At 39.7% G+C, this 22,089-nt stretch overlaps 1 protein-coding gene across 2 annotated transcripts; it reads left to right on the forward strand.

Annotated features, from left to right (window-relative positions):
* The first annotated feature begins 277 nt into the window (after positions 1-277).
* On the forward strand, positions 278-21,756 carry MGST1 (microsomal glutathione S-transferase 1). 2 transcript variants are annotated; one of them, XM_061125088.1, is made up of 4 exons: positions 278-385; positions 8,179-8,326; positions 11,183-11,277; positions 21,146-21,756. In XM_061125088.1, the coding sequence occupies exons 2-4, from the start codon at positions 8,201-8,203 to the stop codon at positions 21,390-21,392; spliced, it is 468 nt and encodes a 155-aa protein (XP_060981071.1). In that variant the 5' UTR covers positions 278-385; positions 8,179-8,200; the 3' UTR covers positions 21,393-21,756. The 2 variants fall into 2 exon arrangements, with proteins under 2 accessions (XP_060981071.1, XP_060981070.1); XM_061125087.1 differs by lacking the exon at positions 278-385 and adding an exon at positions 878-1,034.
* Positions 21,757-22,089: the final 333 nt, after the last annotated feature.

Raw genomic sequence — 22,089 nt, forward strand, 5'->3', positions numbered from 1 at the left:
ATCTCCTTGCAGCCTAGATATTGGTATTGTAATAACTACACCTTTCTTAAACACTCCCCTTAAGTCCTTACAAAAGCTATACTAATCTGATTGTGCAAGAACTGCTGCTGCTGCTGCTGCTAAGTCACTTCAGTCGTGTCCGACCCTATGCGACCCCATAGATGGCAGCCCACCAGGCTCCCCCGTCCCTGGGATTCTCCAGGCAAGAACATTGGAGTGGGTTGCCATTTCCTTCTCCAGTGCATGAAAGTGAAAAGTGAAAGTGAAGTCGCTCAGTCGTGTCCGACGCTTAGCGACCCTTTGGACTGCAGCCCACCAGGCTCCTCCGTCCACGGGATTTTCCAGGCAAGAGTACTGGAGTGGGGTGCCATCGCCTTCTCCGTGTGTAAGTACTGACCCAGTTTAACTTCTTCCAGTGCCATTTTGGACTCTGAACAGAAAGGGTTCAGAGTGGGGAAGCAAATTGTCCAGGATCACGGATTTGGAAGACTTTTAGGTAATCTACGCCAAAGGTTACATTGTTGTCAGTGCCAGCCTTTAGAAGCAGGGAAAGCAAAGTTCAACAGAAGTATCAGCGACTTCTAATCAGGTCCCTTCCTTGCCCCGCCCCCCAGATTTAAACCTTCTCTAAAGCTTTCAGTGGTTTCAACACTGAGACCTTTAAAAATTGCGGCTACATAAACTTGAAAGGTCCCCAGGCGCAGGCGGGCAAACGGCCTTTGGGGTTGAGAGCTTCAGCCAGCCCGGAAAAGAAAGAGCTCAGAAAGCGCAACCGGTGGGCGGGGGTTACTCCGGGAGAGAAAAATCAGGCGATTTAGGGGAGGGGTTTGGCGAGGTCGGCCTTTGTGCTTTCAGCTACCCAGAGCCAAAAGCGGAGGAAATTAACCAGAGGGGGCGTGGCCTCTGAGACGTCCCGCCAGCCCCGCGCAGTGAAATTCCCACAGCTCCCGAGCGACCCGCTCCTGGGACCGGTTCGCGGTCTTTCTCCTGCTCGGATTCACAGCACCTACTCGGGAGTGGTGTGTAAGCAGAGGGTAAGCAGAAAGAGAGTGGCGGCAGGAAGGGGGTCGGGGTGGCAGGTGCAGGCTTGGGGGATCTCTGCCGACCTGAAACTTGTTTGCGCAGAGTAACCGCTAACAGTTTGCTTCTCAATCCATTACTTTTAAAAGGGAGTTTCATTCCTTTACCCCCCAGCCCCGTAGATAAACTGTCAAACTCCAGGAATACAACTTGAGAGAATAAGTCTTTTTGTGTTTAAGTGATGATTTACCCACTTTGAATTCTCAAGCCAAGGGAGCATCCACTTGGAAAGGGCGCCCGTTGAGCTTTGGGGGAGTAAAACGTGAGCTCAAGTAACAGTAATTGAGGAATGGCTGCAGTTTAAGCAACTTCTGTTCATCCTAAGGGTGTAAAATCCTGCAGAACCTCTGAGATCCAGGACAAACTGGACTTTGCATCTCCTGAAAGATAGAACTTGCCTCTCTTGGTTCACTTTGACAGGCCAGAGAAACATCAGCAAGGTAAAAATAATAGAAATAATGAACAAAGTGCAGCAGGATCTGAATCAGATCCTATTAGATGACAGGAAAGCTAAGGATCAAACCCCCTGGGAGGGTTCTGGAGAGGAGGGCGCCCAGACTGCAGGTGGAAGCGTGTGGAAGGAGTAGAGGAGAGAGGAGCGAGGAACCCTTCCCTGGGAGTTAAGGCCTCATCTGTGACTGCCATCGCTGGACTTGGGCGGTGGGGCTCAGGGTGCCTGCAGATTCTCTCTCTCTGCTGCATTCTTTGAAATAGTCACAAGATCTTTTGGTAGTCCCGACACCACTTTTTATTTTCTCCTTTTCCCTCTGCTGTTTACTCTCTAAGAAAGTGCCAAGTGGGCTGTCATCAAACATGGTTGAATAGCTTTTGGAAACTTGTTCAGGCCCCCAGCTAACAGGCTTTAAACCAGGCCAGCCCAGTGTTCTCAGAGCCCTACCCTGCTGTGAATACCGAAGTAGACACACCTTTTGTATTCCCTGGGAATTAGGCTGGTATTGAGTTTTGCTGTCTTCTGAGGTTTCCAAAGTAAGAAGCCTCTGTGTGTGTGTGACCATCTTTGGCCATCTTGAAAAATAGCAAATCGGTCCAAAGTTGAATATTACTTTCTGTGGCAAGGGCGGTTTTTCTGAGGGTTTGTTTGAGAGTGGAGTTTCTTAAATGCTGAGACTGGAAAAGGAGGTCAGCATAGTTTCCTGAGCATAGTCCCTTTCCCCCCACAACCAGCAGCATCTCCCCCACCCCCAACCCCACCCCAACACCTGGGCCCTGAAGCATAGGGGCCCATGTCCGCAGTCACTCAGTCTATTCAGTAAATTCTAGAACTCACAAACAGCAAGGAGACCACTGAATTGTCTTTCCTCTTTATCTCATGGGCAGTGTTCTGTTGCTTTAAGAAGGTCTGAAATTGCAGAGTCATGACCACGGGAATGTGTGCTCACATTTTCTATGTGTTGCACAATATTGATGGAGAAAGGCCGCCATAAATAAGGTAACTTTGCTCTTTTTGGCCAAGAGCCTATAAAGAGAAGAGGACTATTTCTCAGTTAATAAATGGTTTCTATCACTAAACTGTGATAGACAATAAGGGGGTGGGGGGATAAGACAGGAAAGGGATTTGACGCAAAGAATTCCCCAGAAGACCAGGGTAGTCCAGAATTCTTTGCCTTGATGGTGGATAGCCTACAGCTTCAATATCAGAGAAAACTGGGTTCCAGTCTTGGGCCCTCCACTGTGAATCTGGGTCAGATTACTAATTCTGCCTCTCTGGGTCTCAGTTTCATTATATGTTCAAGGTAGTGACAAATATTATTTGCTCTACTTGAATTTCTCCAAGCTCTCAGAGATAATGCTATGGCCTTTGAAAACTCTGAAATTGTATCCTCAGTGCCAGAACAGTGCCAAGGTAAGAGCTTATTTATTCACCAAATACTTACCTAGCACTTACCTGGTCCCACTGCCTTTCTTTTTTTTTTATTTTAAACTTTTTATTTTGTACTGGGGCATAGCCAATTAACAATGCCATGACAGTTCCAGGCGAACAGAGAAGGGGACCCAGCCACTCATAAGCATGCATCCACTCTTTCCCAGACTCCCCACTTTATGCTTTATTCACTTAATGCTCCCAAGAGTTTTGTGAGGTAGGAGGTTTTATTAACCTCATGTTTCAGGGAAGATTAGTTAATGACAGCTGGTAAATGACAGAACTGGATCCACTACGTCTAGTTCTGGAGTCTGTCTTTGTCCTTTGTAAAAGCACCCCCTCCACATTAGGTGATTGAGTCCCCCTCTCTGGTGAGATAGGTAGATATAGTCTCTATTATGCCAACCAGTGTTGGACAATGAAAGGGACAACACACTGTCCAAATAGAATTCATCACTGGAATAATTTCTATAACTCATCACCAAGTTTCATGTTTTGCTCTGCTTTTCTGAGATAATTTCTACTGCATTCCTTGACTACTCAAATCACTGAACACTTTAACCTCTGAATTATTATTACTGCTGCACTGCTTTCCTCTCTCGATGATCTTTCCTGAACCAAGCTTCTAGTAACTTCTTTTTGGAATGCAGTGCAAGGGCATGATGCAAGTTCAAGGCAGCTTATCAACAAATAAACCTTGAAAAAAAAAACAAAACTGTAGATTAGCAGCGCCTAATTTCATGCTGTAAATGACTCCTATTTCTTAATGTCTTACCTTTAGCTCTGCTTACCGCACCCTCAGATGTGCTGGGAGTGGACCACGTCTATCCTGAGAGGCGATCTGTGGGCCCACAGAATGCTGTATCAGGAGCTCAGTATTGGCCATTTCCCAAAACCACAGACTGGAAGAGCTAAGCCACATTCTTGGTGATTAAGAAATTCTCTCTGTGAAGTACACTTTGTGTGTTGTTCACATTTAGAGGAAAAAAAAAAAAAATCCTGCCGTTGACCTTTGTCCCCAACTGCTCAAGATTTTGTGTTCTTTTCCCAGCAACAGTCTGAAAGTCTTCTACTTTTTCTCTACTCTTCCAATACCCATGTTCACTGAGAGAAAACCATCCTCTCAACTTTTCTTTCTTTCTGGTAAATGCATTTCATTCTGAGAACATTGGTGAAGACCTACAGAAACCTGTTGACTTTTAAAACTAGGGTTGGATAGTAGCACCTCCTACTTGATAAACTTTCTTAAGTTGTTTTCTTTTTTTAAAAATTAACCTCCCTGCTGTGTTTCTTCAGATCTTTGTCCAGAGGCATAGGGCTTAGGGACTTAGTAATTAAGCTAATTACTCTAAATTCAATGATGGAGAAGAATGCAGTTTATTTGTGACTCCTCCCCACCCACATACTAGAACAATAGTAGATACATTAAATGTTGCAAAAAGCAAGGGGTGGAGGCTTCCTGGCAGTCTAGCGGTTGAGACCTTCCCATGTAGGCAGGTGTGGGTTTGATCCCTGTTGGAGTTGGGACACTAGGATCTCACATGCCTTGGTGGCCAAAAAAAAAATACCTCATAAAACAGAACTGGTATTTTAACAATTGGTTTTTTGCACAGCAACAGTTTGGGGAAAAAAATCCGCATCAAAAAAAAATCTTTAAAAATGTTACTAAAAGTATAATATTATCTTGCCCTGAGAAATGTGGACTGAAAAAAACATCATGTGAGAGCTATGAGTTCAGTTTTTGTTGAGGCTTACTGAGGACTGTAGCCCAGGAGACAGCCCCTCAGCTAGCTTCTCTAAAGCTGAGGAACTTCTCTAAAAAGGTAGATAGGGAAGTCAGTATATAAATGAATTTGGTAAAGGGGGTATGTGCAATCAAACCCAGATCTTGGTAGAAGGTTGCTGCTGGTTATGAGGAATAAGTTTTTCCATTAATGATTTTAGTGCTTTTCTAGGTATAAGAAGATGCAAGAAATTTGGCTCATAAAAATTTCTCCCGGAAAATGTCTAACTATCTGAAAGCCAGTTTTGCCAGTTTTCCTAGAACACAGGGTGACTTCTTTCTGATTAACTCTGAACTCCTTTCAGGGCATGATAAAGATTCTCATAGAATCAGATGGCAAGTGACAGTCTTTAGCTGGCAGAATCTGTCATACTTGCTTTCAAGACTACTGACCTGTGGAAGTGGATTAATTTGCTACTGTGTGTGTGTGAGTGAGTGTTTAAACTAAATGCAGCTGATCCTTGAACATCATGGGGGTTGGGGGCCTATCCTATGGGTAGATGAGAATCCACGTATAACTTATAGTCACCCCCTCCTTATACACAGTTCCTCAGTATCCATGGCTCTGCATCTGCAGATTCAACCACCTACTGGTTGTGTACCACTCTGGTATTTAGTATGGAAAAAAAATACAAATATAAGTACATCCACATGGTTCAGATCTATGTTGTTCAAGGGTTAACCGTACATTTCTATTTGCCTGAACCCAAGGAAGCTATTTTTAGCCTACCTTTCAAAATAGAGATTGCTTAGGAAGCTTTGGGTTTTTATTTCCAAAATGGGGCTAATACTTACCTTGTAGCATAATTGGAAGAAGGAAGATAACTGGTGGAAAGGGTGCTGGCACTGGTGCAGGTGTAGGGTAGGTGCAGGGTAGGCAATCACTCAATGTTAGTTGAATCAGAACTAAGCAGTTTGCAGTCTCTTGAAGGAGACAGTGCAGTGTGGTTGGTATATGAGATGTGAGATCAGAGACTTGGGTTCCTGTTCCAGTGTGGCTGCTCAATATCTGTAATTTCCATTTATTTCATCTGTAGAATAGATATACTCATGAGGATTATAGTCTCATAGTTATAGAAATTATGTAAGCTAATGCACATAAAGTATATGGTATAATATAGCCAAGTCTTATAAAATTAAATATATATGTATTATATATATATAGACATATATATATATATATATATATATATATATATAGACATGTCACATTCAACAGTAACATACAGACAACTGGATGACCAGTAGCAGAGTCTAGAAAGATATATAGGTTTATAGATTATTGGTAGATGGGTAGAATGATTAGAATAATTGCTCTAAATAGGTTGCATGCAGGGGTTGAGTTTTAAAGGCAGGAACAGATATGTCTACAAGAGACAACACTCCATGCTAAGGCAGTAAAATGGTGTTTAAGCTTGGGTATGAGAAAGATGGGCTTCTCAGGCGGCACTAGTAGCAAAGAACCCACCTGCCAGTGCAGGAGACATAAGAGACGTGGGTTTGATCCCTGGGTTGGGAAGATCCCCTGGAGAAGGGCACAACAACCCTCTCCAGTATTCTTGCCTGGAGGATCCCATGAACAGTGGAGCCTGGCGGGCTATAGTCCATAGGGTTGCAGAGAGTTGGACATGACTGAAGCGACTTAGCATGCATGCATACATGCACTCATGATAAAAGATGTGTGTTTATGTGGAAGAAAGAGAAGATGTAGGTAGTGGGGCTGATAATAGAACAGAGGAGGTTAAAAAGAATGTCAGATAGTGCCGAATTTCAGCTTTTCCCTAAATTCTTACCCACTTGGATTTGAGTGTCATCTGTGTGTACCTCTTCTTCCTCCTCCTGAGCACTTCTCTAGTTATTCTTCCAATTCTAGATTCAGGGAGTTACATTCCATTTACTCTTGACAGCTTTTCAAAGGGAGTAAATATAGAATGTGAAGTGACCTGAGAGTTTTGTAAAGCTAATCCTCCTCCCCTTGTCCCTTCTACAAAAGTATCATGAATACCTATTTCTCCCCCACGTTTGCAAGCTTTTTATTTATTTATTTATTTTTGCACGCCTTTTATTTTATGTTTCCATTATCCTGTTTCACCCTCTTCACTTGTGTTGGTGTGAATGATGACCCTGGTCGTGGTGATAGTGATGATCATGATGAGGAGCTAATCAGTTTTATTGAGGGTTTTCATGGGTCTGGCATGTGGTAGGTATGTTCCACACGTTATCTCACTTAAATCCTGACAGTAACCCACTAAGTTGGGAGATGCCGAGTCACTGGAAAAGACCCTGATGCTGGGAAAGACTGCAGGCAGGAGGAAAAAAGGGATGACAGAGGATGAGATGGTTCGATAGCATCACCGATGCAGTGTACCTGAGTTTGAGTGAACTCCAGGAGATGTTGAAGGACAGGGAAGCCTGGCGTGCTGCAGTCCATGGGGTTGCAGAGTTGGACACAACTTAGTAACTGAACAACTATTCCTATCTTACCAATGAAGAAATCCAGTTTCACAGAGGCTAAATCTCTCAATCAAAGACAATAACCAAATGATGTGGCTGGAATTCAAACTCTGGAGTCTGAGATCTTGATTACCACTGAAATGACAAAAGGTCGTGAACTGGATTTGTAAAGAAGGGCATGTATTAGAACTTAGGTATTTCTACTCAAACATTAATGGTACTACTATGTGCATAGTTTGATGTTTTGAAAGAGATCCATGGATTCTGGTTTGGGTCCAATTTGTGGCTCATCGTGATGCAAAATATGATTTTATTCTAACTTTAGCAAAGTTTGCCTATGTATATTTGCTTGTGATAACCCCTATATTTTCATTTTCACACAGTGCTTGTTTGATATGTTCAAGCTTAATGATATAGAACCAGAAAAAAACCAGGGATGGGGGTGAGATGAATTGGGAGATTTGGATTGACATATATACACTATTGATACCATGTATAAAATAGATAACTAATGAATGAGAGCCTCCTCTATAGCACAGGGAACTCTGCTTAGTGCTTAGTTGTGACCTAAATGGGAAGGGAATCCAAAAAAGAGTGGCTATATGCATAGGTATAGCTGATTCACTTTACTGTACACTAGAAATTAATACGACATTGTTAAGCGGCTATACGCTAATAAAAGCAAATGAAAACAAAGAAAACCATGGATAAGAGCAAAGACTATTACATGTTTTTCTTGACTTATATAAAAAGAGTAACTTAAATAAATGATTAAAATGGGGAAAAAAGAACTAGAAAAAAAATGATACTATTCATTAGGAAAAAAAAAAAACTAAATGATTATTTCTTCTTCAAATAACCCAAAATATCTTTAAGAACAATATGGTTAATGCTACAGTATTAGGACACCAAGTGCCCATCAAGTTATTTGGGGGTATTTATGTCTGTTTTTTCCTATCTTGTCTAAAATCTTTTTAAGGTTCCAGACCAAAATCAAAAAAATGGTCAGCCTTTCGCAGCTAACGGAGAATGAAGTATTCATGGCCTTTGCCTCCTACACAACGATTGTGCTTTCAAAAATGATGTTTATGAGCACTGCAACCGCGTTCTATAGATTGACAAGAAAGGTAAGACATGGGAGGCAGTATTTTGTTTTAACAGTTGGGATTCTGAAAAGCAATTTTTTTATCTTTTTTGTAAAGCCCAATGGCATATTGTTTAAAACTGTAAATGAATATGCAGGCATTTCGTTCGAGTGGTTCTGATATATTTACAGAATAGGTAGTTTCTCTCAGAAATGAGTAAATGTTTTTTTGTTTGTTTTTATTGTTCAGTTAGCATATGAGATTTCTGAAGTATCAGATTTTTCAAGGAAGCTTTGTGATTTTGAAGTTAATTTTGCTAACTAGAGCTTAGAAAATAGTCACTTTCTAGACAGTGAATTGGTGTTTTCAGCTGTATTACAGATCAGGGATATGCCTTAGGGCACAGAATTAAGTTCTTATTGTTATTAATAGAGTCTCTATGATTGGGACAAGACATTTGAATTTTGTGTGGTTATGATTTCTTAAATGGATAGTATTTCGACCCAGCATTATAAGAATTTTTTTTTTTTTTTTTTTTAAGTGGAGGCTTGGGGAAGGTGGTAGAAAGTTTTGAAACACATAACCCATATACAGGGGAAGAGCTTCCCTGATGGCTCAGTAGTAAAGAATCCGCCTGCAGTGCAGGAGATGCAAGAGACATGGATTCAATCCCTGGCCTGGGAAGATCCCTAGAGGAGAAAATAGCAACCCACTCCAGTATTCCAGCCTACAGAATCCCATGGACAGAGGAACCTGGAAGGCTATAGTCCATGGGGTCACAAAAAGTCAGACACGACTGAGCGGCTGAGCACGCAACCTGTATGCAAGCAGGTTTTGTGATAACAGTGATATGGGTAAAGCAAAGCTACAAAATTAGATGATTTTCACTGGTGTGACTCCTGTGCCTATTCACCAACTTCTTTCTGGAAAACATCATTTCTGTCTCTTGGTCCCGGTCCTGAGTTTCAGTCCTCCAGAGCCTTACTTTTATTTAGAAGTCATAGTCCTCCCTAAGGTATTTCCTCATTACTGTCTTGAGGTATCATTCCTTCCCAATGATGTTTGCATTTTAATGGGGCACATATCCACACAGGTAAACCTCTAACAGGGCAAGGTGTTTGAGCCTCTGGCTATAAAGTGGCTGCTTCTAGCAGGTCTTGACTCGGTGGTAAAGAATCCATCTGCCAGTGCAGAAGACACAAGAAATGCAGATTTGATCCCTAAGTCAGGAAGATCCCCTGGAGCAGGAAATGGCAACCCACTCCAGTATTCTTGCCTGGGAAATCCCATGGACAGAGGAACCTGGTGGACTATGGTCCATGGGGTCTCCAAAGAGTCAGACACAGCTGAGAGACTAAACAAGCAACCACCAGATCCACACTGTCCTCTAGAAATACTGTGGCATCAAGGACAGCAGAAATGTTGCTTGTCTTAGAAGAAAAGGGGGAGGGAATTCAAAATTGTGAAGTGCCAGTGATCTACGCTAGGCACTGTGACACTGTGTGTGTCAGGTCATGGAAGCATTTTACATAATTGTTAGCATTATCCTGTGAGGTGAGCATTACTCTTCTTATTTTATGGATGAGGAAATCAAAATCAGAGCAGTTAAGTAGCTTTCCCAAAGTTACACACCAACCAAGGCTGAGGCTGGGATTCAAATTCAGATTGGTTTTAAACTCCTATTTCAAGCACTTTCCATTGTAATACATTATTTACTTACTCAAAATCTCTTTATTGAACATCTAGTATGTGCCATGCATTTATTTCAGAACCAGACAGACAGATCTGCCCTCAAGAGCTGATCGGTTCTCCTCAACATCTTTATCTGAAATAAATGCTCATGTCCTATTAAGAAAAATGCTATATTATTTATGAAGTTTCTCAGCTTAAATTAAGGCTAATTTTATAGTTCATGTTTTTCTTTATTATAAATCATTAAATAGTGGAATATAAATATTTTTAAATGCATGTTTCAAGTTTTAGGGAATGGGGAAATCATTTCAAAGAGCATAATAATGAAAGGAAGGACTATGTGAAAATATGTCCTGGAACATGTGCCTGGTGTTTATAGGAATGCAATTCAGCTTCTTATATTTCACTGGATTGTCCAACCTAAAGTTTTAGTTAATTCAGAAGAAAAAGAGGCACACATATCCTAACAACATACAAAACACTTTTCCTGTCCCCACTCTTTTATGCTGCATGCCTGTTCTCTGGTATCTTTGGCAAATAAACTTATGACTTTCATATGAGTCAATCAGTTGGAAATAATGTTCTTAAGGAAAAGTGCATCAATATTACTATTAAAAAATGCCAGTTCACCATAATAATAGCTTTTTATTATTTTAATGAGGACTCAGAATTATGCTTTTTTCTGGTTTTGCTGCCTGTTTTCACTGTTTTTATATATTGGTTTTTATTTAATAAGTTCTTTTTATGCTTCTCTTTAAAATTTTTTTTACACTGTTCTTAAAAAGTCAGGTTTTTAGAAGAGATGTTTTCTCCTGTGTGTATGTGCTCAGTTGTGTCCAACTCTTTGCTACCTTATGGACTGTAGCCTGTCAGACTCCTCTGTCGATGAGATTTCCCAGGCAAGAATACTGGAGTGGGTTGCCATTTCCTACTCTAGGGGATCTTCTGGACCCAGGGATCAAACCTGCATTTTCTGTGTCTCCTATGTCAGCAGGCAGATTCTTTACCACTAAGCTACCAGAGAATCTGCATGCTTTCTCCTACCCCTGGGTTTGATCTATAGCTCCCAATTTTTTTTTTTTTTATAATGACCAACGTGGATGCCTATATTTCTTCTGATAAAATGTGAATATCAGGTAGAGTACCCCCCATGTTATTTGGTATTTGAAACAGGTTTTTTTTTTTTCCCCTCGGCATTTGGAATAGGTTTTTGCCAACCCCGAAGACTGCGCAGGCTTTGGCAAAGGGGAAAATGCCAAGAAGTATCTTCGGACGGATGACAGGGTGGAACGTGTTAGAAGGTAAACCAGTGTCTCCTGAAATGACTCATTTGATCACAAGATGTTGGTCTCAGAGTCAAGTGAGGCTGTTGGGGTCTTGAAGAAAAAGAAAAGTCAATCATTTTACCTACTCTGTATAATTATAGAAAATTAGCGATCTAGAAGTCTCCAACTATCACTGTGATTGCATGTATTTCCAATTTAGCTTTTCTGTGCACTTTGTTAGGGTTAATGACTTTGTTCTGTGTAGGGATTTATCAAAAGTAATGACAGGTAGGAGGTGAAACGAGGACGGTAGATTCTTGCAGTTTTTGTCCTCTTTCTCCAGAGGTGAGACTGTCAGCTTGGGTAAAAGTTTGAAGAACTAGGTATTTTTGCATAAAATAGAAAGTATGAACTTGGGAAATCTCTCCCTATCTTCTCTCTCTCTCCCTCCTTTGTAGATATTATATTTAATGTACAGAGAATTCAGTGAACAATGAAAAGCAATAAGCCAAGATACCATCTACCCAGCTTCCTAATGATACCTTTAATAAACTTATTTTAAAAGCACATTGAATTCCAGTTCTGAAGGTATATTTCTTATTCCTTGTCATAAAGTGATGTAAATTACAAACTTTTTCTTTCATCTTTACTGAGACTTAATTGCCAAAATTGTAAGTGTACCATTTGCAGTGTACCATGTCATTCATTTGATACACATATATGTTTCAGAGTCCTTCCATTGAATTAGTTGACATTAAATAATGAATTTCATTAATTAACACATCCATCACCTCTCAGATTTCATCTCTCCTCCCCTCTTTTTTGGTGAGAACATTTAAATTCTGCTCTCATAGCAACTTTCAGTTATATGTGCCACGTGCTCAGTTGCTCAGTAATGTCTGGACTCTAACCTGCCAGCCTCCTCTGTCCATGGAATTTTCCAGCCAAGAATACTGGAGTGGGTTGCCATTTCCTACTCCATGGGATCTTCCCGACCCAGGTATTGCACTCCCATCTCTTACATCTCCTGCACTGGCAGGCCGATTCTTTACCACCATGAAACCTGGGAAGCCCCAGGTTTCAGTTATACAATTACACAATGCAGTGTTATCTGCTGTAGTCAGCGTGTTATCCTTTAGATCCTCAGACCTTGTTCATCTTATAACTGACAGTTAGTACTGTTTTATCAACCTCTCCACATTTCCCCCGACCCCTAGTCCCTGGCAACGATTACTTTCTCTTCTTATGAGTTCAGCCTTTTTTCCTTTCGGTAGATCTCATTTATAAATGATAACCATACAATATTTATCTTTCTCTGTCTTAGTTATTTCATTCACCATAATGTCCTCCAGGTTCATCCAAATGACAAGATTTCCTTTTTTTTTTTTTTAAGACCGAGTAATATTCTAATCTTTTGGGGATAACGGTAGGGAAGTTCTGTGCTTAGCTGTGCTGTACTTAATTGCTCGGTTCTGTCCGAGCTCTGTGACCCCATGGACTGTAGCCCATGAGGCACCTCTGTCCACGGGGATTCTCCAGTCAAGAATACCGGAGTGGGTATCTTCCCAACCCAGGGATCGAATGCAAGTCTCCCGCATTGCAGGCAGATTCTTTAACATCTGAGCCGCCAGGGAGGACCTTCCAAGCTGTTCTCCATAGTGGCTATACCAGTTTATATTCCTAGCAGCAATGTAGAAGAGTTCTCTTTTCTCCATATTCTGGTAAGTATTTGCTAACTCTTGTCTTTTTCACAGTAGCCATCCTAATAGGTGTAATGTGATAACTCATTTTTAGTTTTGATTTGCATTTCCCCAGCTGATTAGTGATGGTGAGTACCTTTTCATGTACTTCTTGGCCATTTGGATGTCTTCTTTGGAAAAATGACTATTTGGGTCTCCCTTTTTAAATTGGATTATTTTATTTGTTTATCTATTAATTTGGGGCTATGACATTGTGAGTTCCTTATATATTTTTAATATTAACTGCTTATCAGATATGGGCTTTGCAAATATTTTTTCCCATTCCATAACTTCTCTTTCAATTTTGTTGATGGCTTCTTTTGCTGAGCAGGAGCTTTTTGATTTGATGTAGTCCCACTTGTTTATTTTTGCTTTGTGTTTTTTTTTTTTTGCTTTTGGTGTCAAATCCAAAGATATCATTGCCAAGACCAGTGTCAAAGAGCTTACAACCTTTATATTCCCTCTAGAAAATTTTATGGTTTCAGGTCTTATGTTCAAGTCTTTAATTCATTTTGAGTTGATTTTTGTGTATGGTATAAGATAGGGTTCAGTTTCGTTTGCATGTGGAAATCTAGTTTTCCTGACACAATTTACTTCAGAGGCTGCCCTTTCCTACTGTGTATTCTTGGCTTCTGTGTAAAAAATTGAGTATACATGCATGAGTTTATTTCTGGGTTCTCTATTCTGTTCCATTGATCTGTGAGTCTGCTTTTATGCCAAAAAAAAATACTGACTTGATTTCTATAGCTTTGTAATGTAGTTTGAAATCAGGAAGTATGAAGTCTCCAGCTTTGTTTTTATTGCTTAAGATGGCTTGGATATTCAGGGTCATTTGTGGTTTCACACAAATTTGGGGACTTTTTAAAAAAAATTCTCAAAAAATGCCATTGGGATTTTGAGAGGGAGTACATTAAATCTGTAGATTACTTTGGGTTGTGTGGACATTTTAACATTGTTAACATTAATTTTTTCAGTCCATGAGCAGAGAATATCTTTCCATTTATTTATATTTCTTCTATTTCTTTCATCAGTATCTTACGGTTTTCAGTAAATAGATCTTTCCCCTCTTTGGTTAAATTTATTCCTAAGCATTTTATTCTTTTTGATGCTGTTTTAAAGTTCGTCTTCCCCAGGTGACTCAGTGGAAAAGAATCCATTTGCCAGGCAGGAGACTTGGGTTCAATCCCTGGGTCTGGAAGATACCCTGGAGAAGGACATGGCAACCCACTCCAGTATTCTTCCCTTGGAGATCCCATGGCCAGAGGAGCCTGGGTGGGCTACAGTCCATGGGGACTCAAAGAGTCGGGTACACCTCAGTGACTCAACAGCAGCATCAGTAAAGTTAGTCTATTTTATCCTTCCAAAAAATCAGCTGTTAGTTTCATTGATTCTTTTCTATTGTATTTTTAGTTTCTATTCCATTTATGTCTATTCTGATCTCTGTTATTTCTTTCCTTTATTAATTTGGGCTTAGTTTGCTTTTATTTTTTTAGTTTCTTGATACATCAGGTTAGGTTGTTCATTTGAGACTTTTTTTCTTAAATGTGGAGGTTTACCACTATAAACTTCCTTCTTAGATTGCCTTTGCTGAGTCCCCGTGAGGTTGGTATGTTCTGTTTCTATCTTTATCTGTCTCAATATATTATTGATTTCTCTTGAGTTTTTTCTTTGACCTGTTTGTGAATTTTTCAGTTTTCTTTTTGTAATTGATTTCTAGTTTCACATTGTTGTGGTTGGAATAAATGCTTGATTTTGCACTTCTTAAATCTATTAAGACTTGCTTTTTGGCCTAAGATATGATCTATCTTGGAGAATGTTCCATGCGTGCCTGGGAAGAATGTGTATTCTGTTGCTGTTGGATGTAAAGTTTATAAATGTCTTTTAGGTCCGTCTGAGCTAAATGATCTTTCTAGATGATCTATCCATTGTTGAAAATGTGATGTTGAAGTCCTCTATAATTATGGTATTGTTATTTCTCCTTCAGATCTGTTACTGTTTGCTTTGTATATTAACGTTTCCTATGTTGGGTGCATATATATTTACCAATGTTATGTCCTCTTAATGCCTTGATCCCCTTTATCATTATATAATGAACTTTTTTGTCTCTTGTTCCAGTTTGTTTTGATATAAGTATAGGTTTTTCAGCTTTCTTTTGGCTTCCATTTGCATGGAATATCTTCTTCCACACCTTCACCTTGTGTCTATCTATGTCCTTAACTCTTCATAGGCCGCATATTGTTAGGTCTTGTCTTATTTTTATCTGTTCACTCATTCTTGTTTGATTGGAGAAGTTAGCCCATTTTGATTTAAAGTAATTTCTGATGCTTCCGTGGTGTCCCAGATGGTAAAGAATCTGCATGCAATGCAGCGGTCCTGAGTTTGATCCCTAGGTTGGGAAGATCCCCTGGAGAAGAGAATGGCTACCCACTCCAGTATTCTTGCCTGTGGAATTCCATGATCAGAGGGGCCTGGTGGACTGTAGTCCATGGGGTCACAAAGAGTCAGACATGATTGAGTGACTAACACTTTCACTTCACTTCAGGTCCTTATTGCCATTTTGTTAATTTTTTTCTAGTTGTTTTGGAATTCCTTTGTTCCTTTCTCTTTCATTGTGACTTGCTGATTTTTCTCTAAGGGTAAACTTTGATTGCTTTCCTTTTATCTTTTGTGTATCTACTATGAGTTTTTACTTGGTGGTTACCCTGAGTCTTATGTAAAACATCCTGTTTTATATTAATACTAGTCTATTTTAAGTTGATAACAACTTAGCTTTTAATGCATGCAAATGATTTATTGACTAAGCAACAACAACAACAAATCTTAATCCACATTTTCTAATTGATTTATTGAGAAAGTTGAGGAAAGAGCCAAGTTTATATCAAAATGAAGAATATGAAGCTGTGCATAAATGCAGGTTTGAAGACTAAGTTAATCTTGAGACTGTATACCATAAGGGAATCTGCAGAAATCTTTGGAGGGGCTTCAGATTTTGGAGAAGGAAGTGGCAACCCACTCCAGTACTCTTGCCTGGAAAATTCCATGGGTGGAGGAGCCTGGTAGGCTACAGTCCATGGGGTTGCAAAGAGTCAGACACAACTGAGCAACTTCACTTTCAGACTTTCCAGGGAATCAAAAGTGATAAGGCAAATATGATCTTGATTCTAAAGGGATTAGATGCTGCAGCTGATACCTGAATTAGAGAAGTAAATTTTTTTTCAGTCTCCATTTCATTATCTATTTATACTCACCAAATTGTAGAAGTGTAGTCAAATATATTCATGGTGTTTCCTATCTCAACTATTCATCACAAAACTAAATATCTACATGTTTAAGTATGGCTGTGAAAACTCCTCACTGCTTCTTTAATTTTATATAATTTTGCTTATCCTGTGAAATGTGTCTAGAATTATACCACAGTGTAGATGTGCATTAGAAAATACTAAATGAAGATGGTACATAACTTCAGTGTTTCACATGTTAGGAAAATGGGTTGGCAATAGAATCTCAATAGAAAAAACTTTTCAGTGGGGAGGTCAGTCAAGATGGGACACAGGGGACTCCTGAACTTCTCTCTTTACACTTATGTTGTTGTTTTTCAGGTTGTTCCGTGGCTAAGTTGTGTCTGACTCTTTGTGATTCCATGGACCACAGTATGCCCATGAAAGCTTAGCAAAAGAAATTTTATTTGGGGATTTTAGATGCCTTCCACTCCCCCTTCTCAGCCCCTACTTCGGTCTCTCCTTGCCCATGGGATGATATTTCTAGAGGAGAAAGCCATTACCTAAGCTAACCTTCTCATCAGATTGTGAACGACAAATAAAATTTAGTGAGAACAATTGCCCTTAGTAGTGAAAGGAGTGTCCTTGAGGAGGTGCAGGGACTGTGTGTACAGCGCCCCCTGGTGGTCAGACACTGGCTTTTCAATGTGGCAAGAAAGAATCTCCAGGAAAGAGAAGCTTCTAGTTTCCAGGTGTATTTTTTGAGATCAGATCAGTTCTGTTAACAAAGTGATTTACTAAATCACTTTTGGAGATGCTTTTCAGAATAAGAGTTTCCACAATCTCCTCTCTCCATTTTTAACCTAGAGTTTTTCTTTTTCATTACTTCTATTTGTAATTATCAAGTTGTTTCTATTAGCATGTTTTGGTGACTGGGACTGAATTTGGCTACAAAGGACGTGAAAGTTATGCTTTTTGTATTTACTGAGAAAATATACACTACACATATAGGACCCTTAATTAAAAATATAAAGTAATATGTGTTGAAATGTCAAAATAAGTAGCCTAAAGTAAGTTATTTATATTATGGGCATATGGAAATCAGTGATGATTAGAAAGCCTTTTACATTATGCATTTATTTAATCCTATCCCGTATTGTTCTAGAAAGAATTCAAGACTTTATACATTCCCCGTGCGCACGCACATGCGCACACTCAGTTACTCAGTCATGTCCAATTCTTTGCAACCCCATGGACTGCAGCCCGTCAGGGTCCTCTGTCCATGGGTTTTTCCACGCAAGAATACTGGAGTGAGTTGCCATTTTCTCCTCCTGGGGATCTTCTTGACCGAGGGATCAAACCCACGTCTTTTGCATCTCCTGCATCGACAGGCGAATTCTTTACCACTGAGCTACCTGGGAAGTCCCATGTACATTCCTTACAACAAGATAAAGTTGTAAGGTAACCAGGGCAGCTGAAGAAATAAGGTGAAACATTTAAAAGAGAAAAAAAGGGTTTTAGTACTTAGGAAGAGATGTTTAGAATAAGCTACCTTCAATGGTAGAGAATACCTCTTTATTGAGACTCTTCAGTGGGGTCCAGTTGATACACACTGGGAATTCTTCAAAGAAGTGGAGAATGGGATAAAACTTAAAGCTAGATGATTCCTTTCTGGCCCCAATACATGAATGAAGCATTTATTGAGAGATTACTGTGTGTCTCACTGTCAGTTCTTTTATTGGGATACTGTAAAATGGCTTTAAGACTGACTTCCTGCCCTTGAGGGGTTTATAACTTTTCCACTGAAAAGCAGACTCACGTGCATGTAGTACTTAAAGAATGATATAAAGCTATCTCCCATTAGATGTTAAGTAGTAGGATAACAGTGTAACTTCCTAGGGTCTTTGGGGATATTTCATAAGGGAAGAAGTTGAAGACTGTTAGGATTTGGAAGGAAAAAAGGAGATGTGAAATCATGGCAGTTTGGAAAAATTTCCTTGCAGGAACTTGAACACACTGCTACATGCTGAGCATGAAGAGCTTTGGGTAAGAGAAAGGAGTCAGCTAGTCTGGTGTGAAGCTCCTTTTGTGGTTGGCCACCCCCTGACCATTTTCAGTGATGTATAGCAACTCTGGTTTAGGTCCGGTTGATGCTGAGATCCGAGTGGTTCTGAAGCATCTTGAGCACAGAGCAGGGCTGGAGTTAAGGTCAGTCCAGAGCAAGCTTGCACCAAGGGGCATCTGCCCAAAAGAGGAAGGACATGGGAACATGGGATGATGGAGAGGAAGTAATAGACCCTGGTAGAAAGTGGTCATACATAAAGACGGATGTCCATCTGCTACTAGATTTCGGTAGCCATCTAGGAATGACACACAAATGAAGGAAGCTGCCCCTTTAAGATTCGTTCTGATGTTTGAGTAGAGAAAGGGTTACAGTGGGAAGGTGATACTGAACTAAGCAGATGCTCACTGGGAGAGGGTGTGTCTACGCTGGGATCTAAAAAGAAGTGATCGACAGGTACACTCTGTTATATTTAGAAAGGATAACCAACAAGGACCTGCTATAGAGCACAGGGAACTCTGCTGAATATTCTGTGGCAGCCTGGATGGGAGGGGAGTTTGGGGGAGAATGGATACATGCGTATGTATGGCTGAGTCCCTTTGCTGTCCACCTGAAACTATCACAACATTGTTAATCGGCTATACTCTGATATAAAACAAGAAGTTAAAAAATAAAACTAAAAAAAGGAGAGCATATAAGAAGGCATAAATTAACACAGTGTGAGGCTCTGTTGAAAACTGGCCTTACTAGAACAGTGAGGAATACTGTGAGACCATTTTGAGGGTTGAGGGCAAGGAAGAAGAACTGAATGAAAGAGATAAATAGAGGGAGGCCAGAAAAAAATGGAGAGGCCAGTAAGTTCCAAGGAACCCCTGCCCTTGAATTTCCTCCCCCAACCCCCACCACTGGAGCTCTTTACCCCTAATTTTCCTTGACTTTCTCCTCTGTTTTCACACTGTATTCTATTTGTCAATTGTTTAATATAGACTTGGGGCTTCCCAGGTAATGCAGTGGTAAAGAATCTGCCTGCCAGTGCGGGAGACAAGAGGCACAGGTTCGATCCTTGGGTCAGGAAGATCCCTTGGAGGAGGAAATGGCAACCCACTCCAGTATTCTTGCCTGGAGAATCCCATAGACAGAGGATCCATGGGCAGGCTGCAGTCCGTGGGGTCACAAAGAGTTGGACACAGCTGAGCGACTGAGTACAAGCATATTTCTATGTGGTCTCATCATTATAGGTTCTTTGTCAATTTTAAAAATGTCTGTCCTTTTAGAATGTGGTAAAGGAGGAAGTAACAGGGCCTAGATGGGAGGTGAAGAAATATCTGTGGTCCAGCAGGAGAATTCAAAGGATCCAAACAAATACCCTTGATGTAATTGGTGATGTGAGCTCATCTTTAGTAGAAAATAGTGTTTCTGTCCTTTCTTGCCCACCTCGCTTTCAGTAACCCTTGGTTTGTTCCATGAAACAGAGGGAACAAGAACACTTATACCCTTTCTGTCTTGGCTTTATTTAGGAACAGGTGGTTGTTTATTTAAATCTTTCAAAATTGTTATTTATCCAAGTTACTGTTACCTTCTGCATGCCTTTATTTTTTGTTATCCTGTTTGTCAGGAGACCTTAGAGATAATCTACAGAAAACAGGAGAAAGGAAAGGAGGTGATAATGGTGATCTTTGAGCAAAGATTATTTAGTAATTACACTTTTTTTTGACTAAAAGAAAAAAGTGAAAGTGAAAGTCGCTCAGTTGGGTCCGACTCTTTGCGACCCCATGGACTGCATAATCTATGGAATTCTCCAGGCCAGAATACTGGAGTGGGTAGCCTTTCCCTTCTCCAGGGAATCTTCCCGACCCAGGGATCAAACCCAGGTCTTTATCTTTCATTTTGAAATATGTATCAAAAGCTTATAAGTTCTATCAAAATCTCAATTTATAGTCTAGATTATTAAGCAGTTTTTAACTGTGGAAAATGGAACAGGGTTACCAGATTTGAGAATTAAGCACTTTATAAATATATTTATAAAAATAAAAGTATATATTTTTTATAAATATACACTTTATATTTTAAAAAAATCTCGCCAGTAATTGACGTGCCTTGTGTTCACGATCTTAGCTGGAGGTGCCATGAATTGGAGAAAAAGTTGTGTCTAAACCATGCTTTCTGTTTTCTTCTAGCTGTGGTATAAAATTCATATCTAGGCTGCATAACTTTCCCTTTATTATTGTCTATCATGTTTGTGTATATTTTGCCCCATCACTACTAACTAATTCCTTTTGTAATTTTAGGATAGGTTAGCTGACATTTTTCCCATATTTGAAAGACTAGTTATATATTCTGTTATCTGTATGTGGAGAAAGTGAAATTCTTGATATTAAGATTGGTAAATTGATTTCTGGTAACCTAGTGGCTTGGGTGAATGGGCAAGGGTGGTATCAGTGACCATTTTGCCTCCTATCACAAGTGAGGGGGCTCTTAAGAAAGATACTAACCCAAAGGATTTTCTTCTTTTGGGAAGAAGAATTTTTATAAGAGGAATCTTGAATTGCTGTTGTACAGACTTCAGAAGAAAAAATATTTTATATGTATAAAAATGATGGGAGTTTTATTATGTAGATACACTTTTGATATTCTTGAAAGTGCAAAAATCCTTCTTTCTTATATGTTGAGATACACTGAAAATAGAAGAAACAAAATAATGAGTCATTCTAAATAACAGCCAAGTGGATAGGGAAGCAAGGGAATTTGAGAGAAATAAAATGAATCTTACTTTGCATGTTTAAGATCCATTAACACTTCTATTTAGTTTCAGAAGAGAGGGAAAAGTGAATGTATTTCTGCTGATTTTGAAATTAGGGTTTTACAAGTCATCTTTTTTCCCACAGAGCCCACTTGAATGACCTTGAAAACATTGTGCCATTTCTTGGTATTGGCCTTCTGTATTCCTTGAGTGGTCCAGACCTGTCTACAGCCATCCTGCACTTCAGACTCTTTGTCGGAGCACGAATCTACCACACAATTGCGTATTTGACACCCCTTCCCCAGCCAAATCGCGCTTTGGCTTTTTTCATTGGCTATGGAGTTACATTTTCAATGGCTTACAGACTGCTGAAGAGTAATCTGTACCTGTAAAGAGAATCATACAACTCATCATCCAATGATTTTCTAAAAATTCTGTACTTCCAATTTGTAATGAATCCTTTTATGATTTTAAGTGGGAGGGGAGCAGAGAAATTAAATTAGAGAAAACCTAGTCTGCATATTAATACCGCCAATATTCTTTATTCTTATTTTGTATTTACACAGGACATTTAACATAATTTTTAATTCCTTTGTCTTATTCATGAAGTACTTTGTCATAAATTTTTATTATAATTTGTAACATTTGTTCAACGCATCATATTTTAAATCTTTAAAAAGAGTAAGTACATGTATATTAAACCTGTATTTCAAAATTGATGAAATGGGCATATGAAATAAAGAATTCAAAGGATGATTTCATTTAGTTTTATCTTTCCCAAAATATTTTCAAAAGTTTCAAGCTACAGAAAAGTAGTACCATGAACTTTTATATATGTTTCACCTAGATTTACCAATGGTTAACATTTCCCCATGTTTGCTTTAGCTCCATCACTCAATGTTTTTTCTGAACAATTCGAAAGTTGTTCAATTGCTAAATCGTGCCTGACTCTTTTTGGCCCCGTGGCCTGTAGCACACCAGGCTTCCCTGTCCTTCACTGTCTCTCGGTGTTTGCTCAAACTCGTGTCCATTGAGTCAGTGATGCCATCCATCCATTTTGAAAGTGAGCCATAGGTATCATGCTCATAG

Source organism: Dama dama, chromosome 22, assembly GCF_033118175.1.
Source record: "Dama dama isolate Ldn47 chromosome 22, ASM3311817v1, whole genome shotgun sequence".
Lineage (NCBI taxonomy): Eukaryota > Metazoa > Chordata > Mammalia > Artiodactyla > Cervidae > Dama > Dama dama.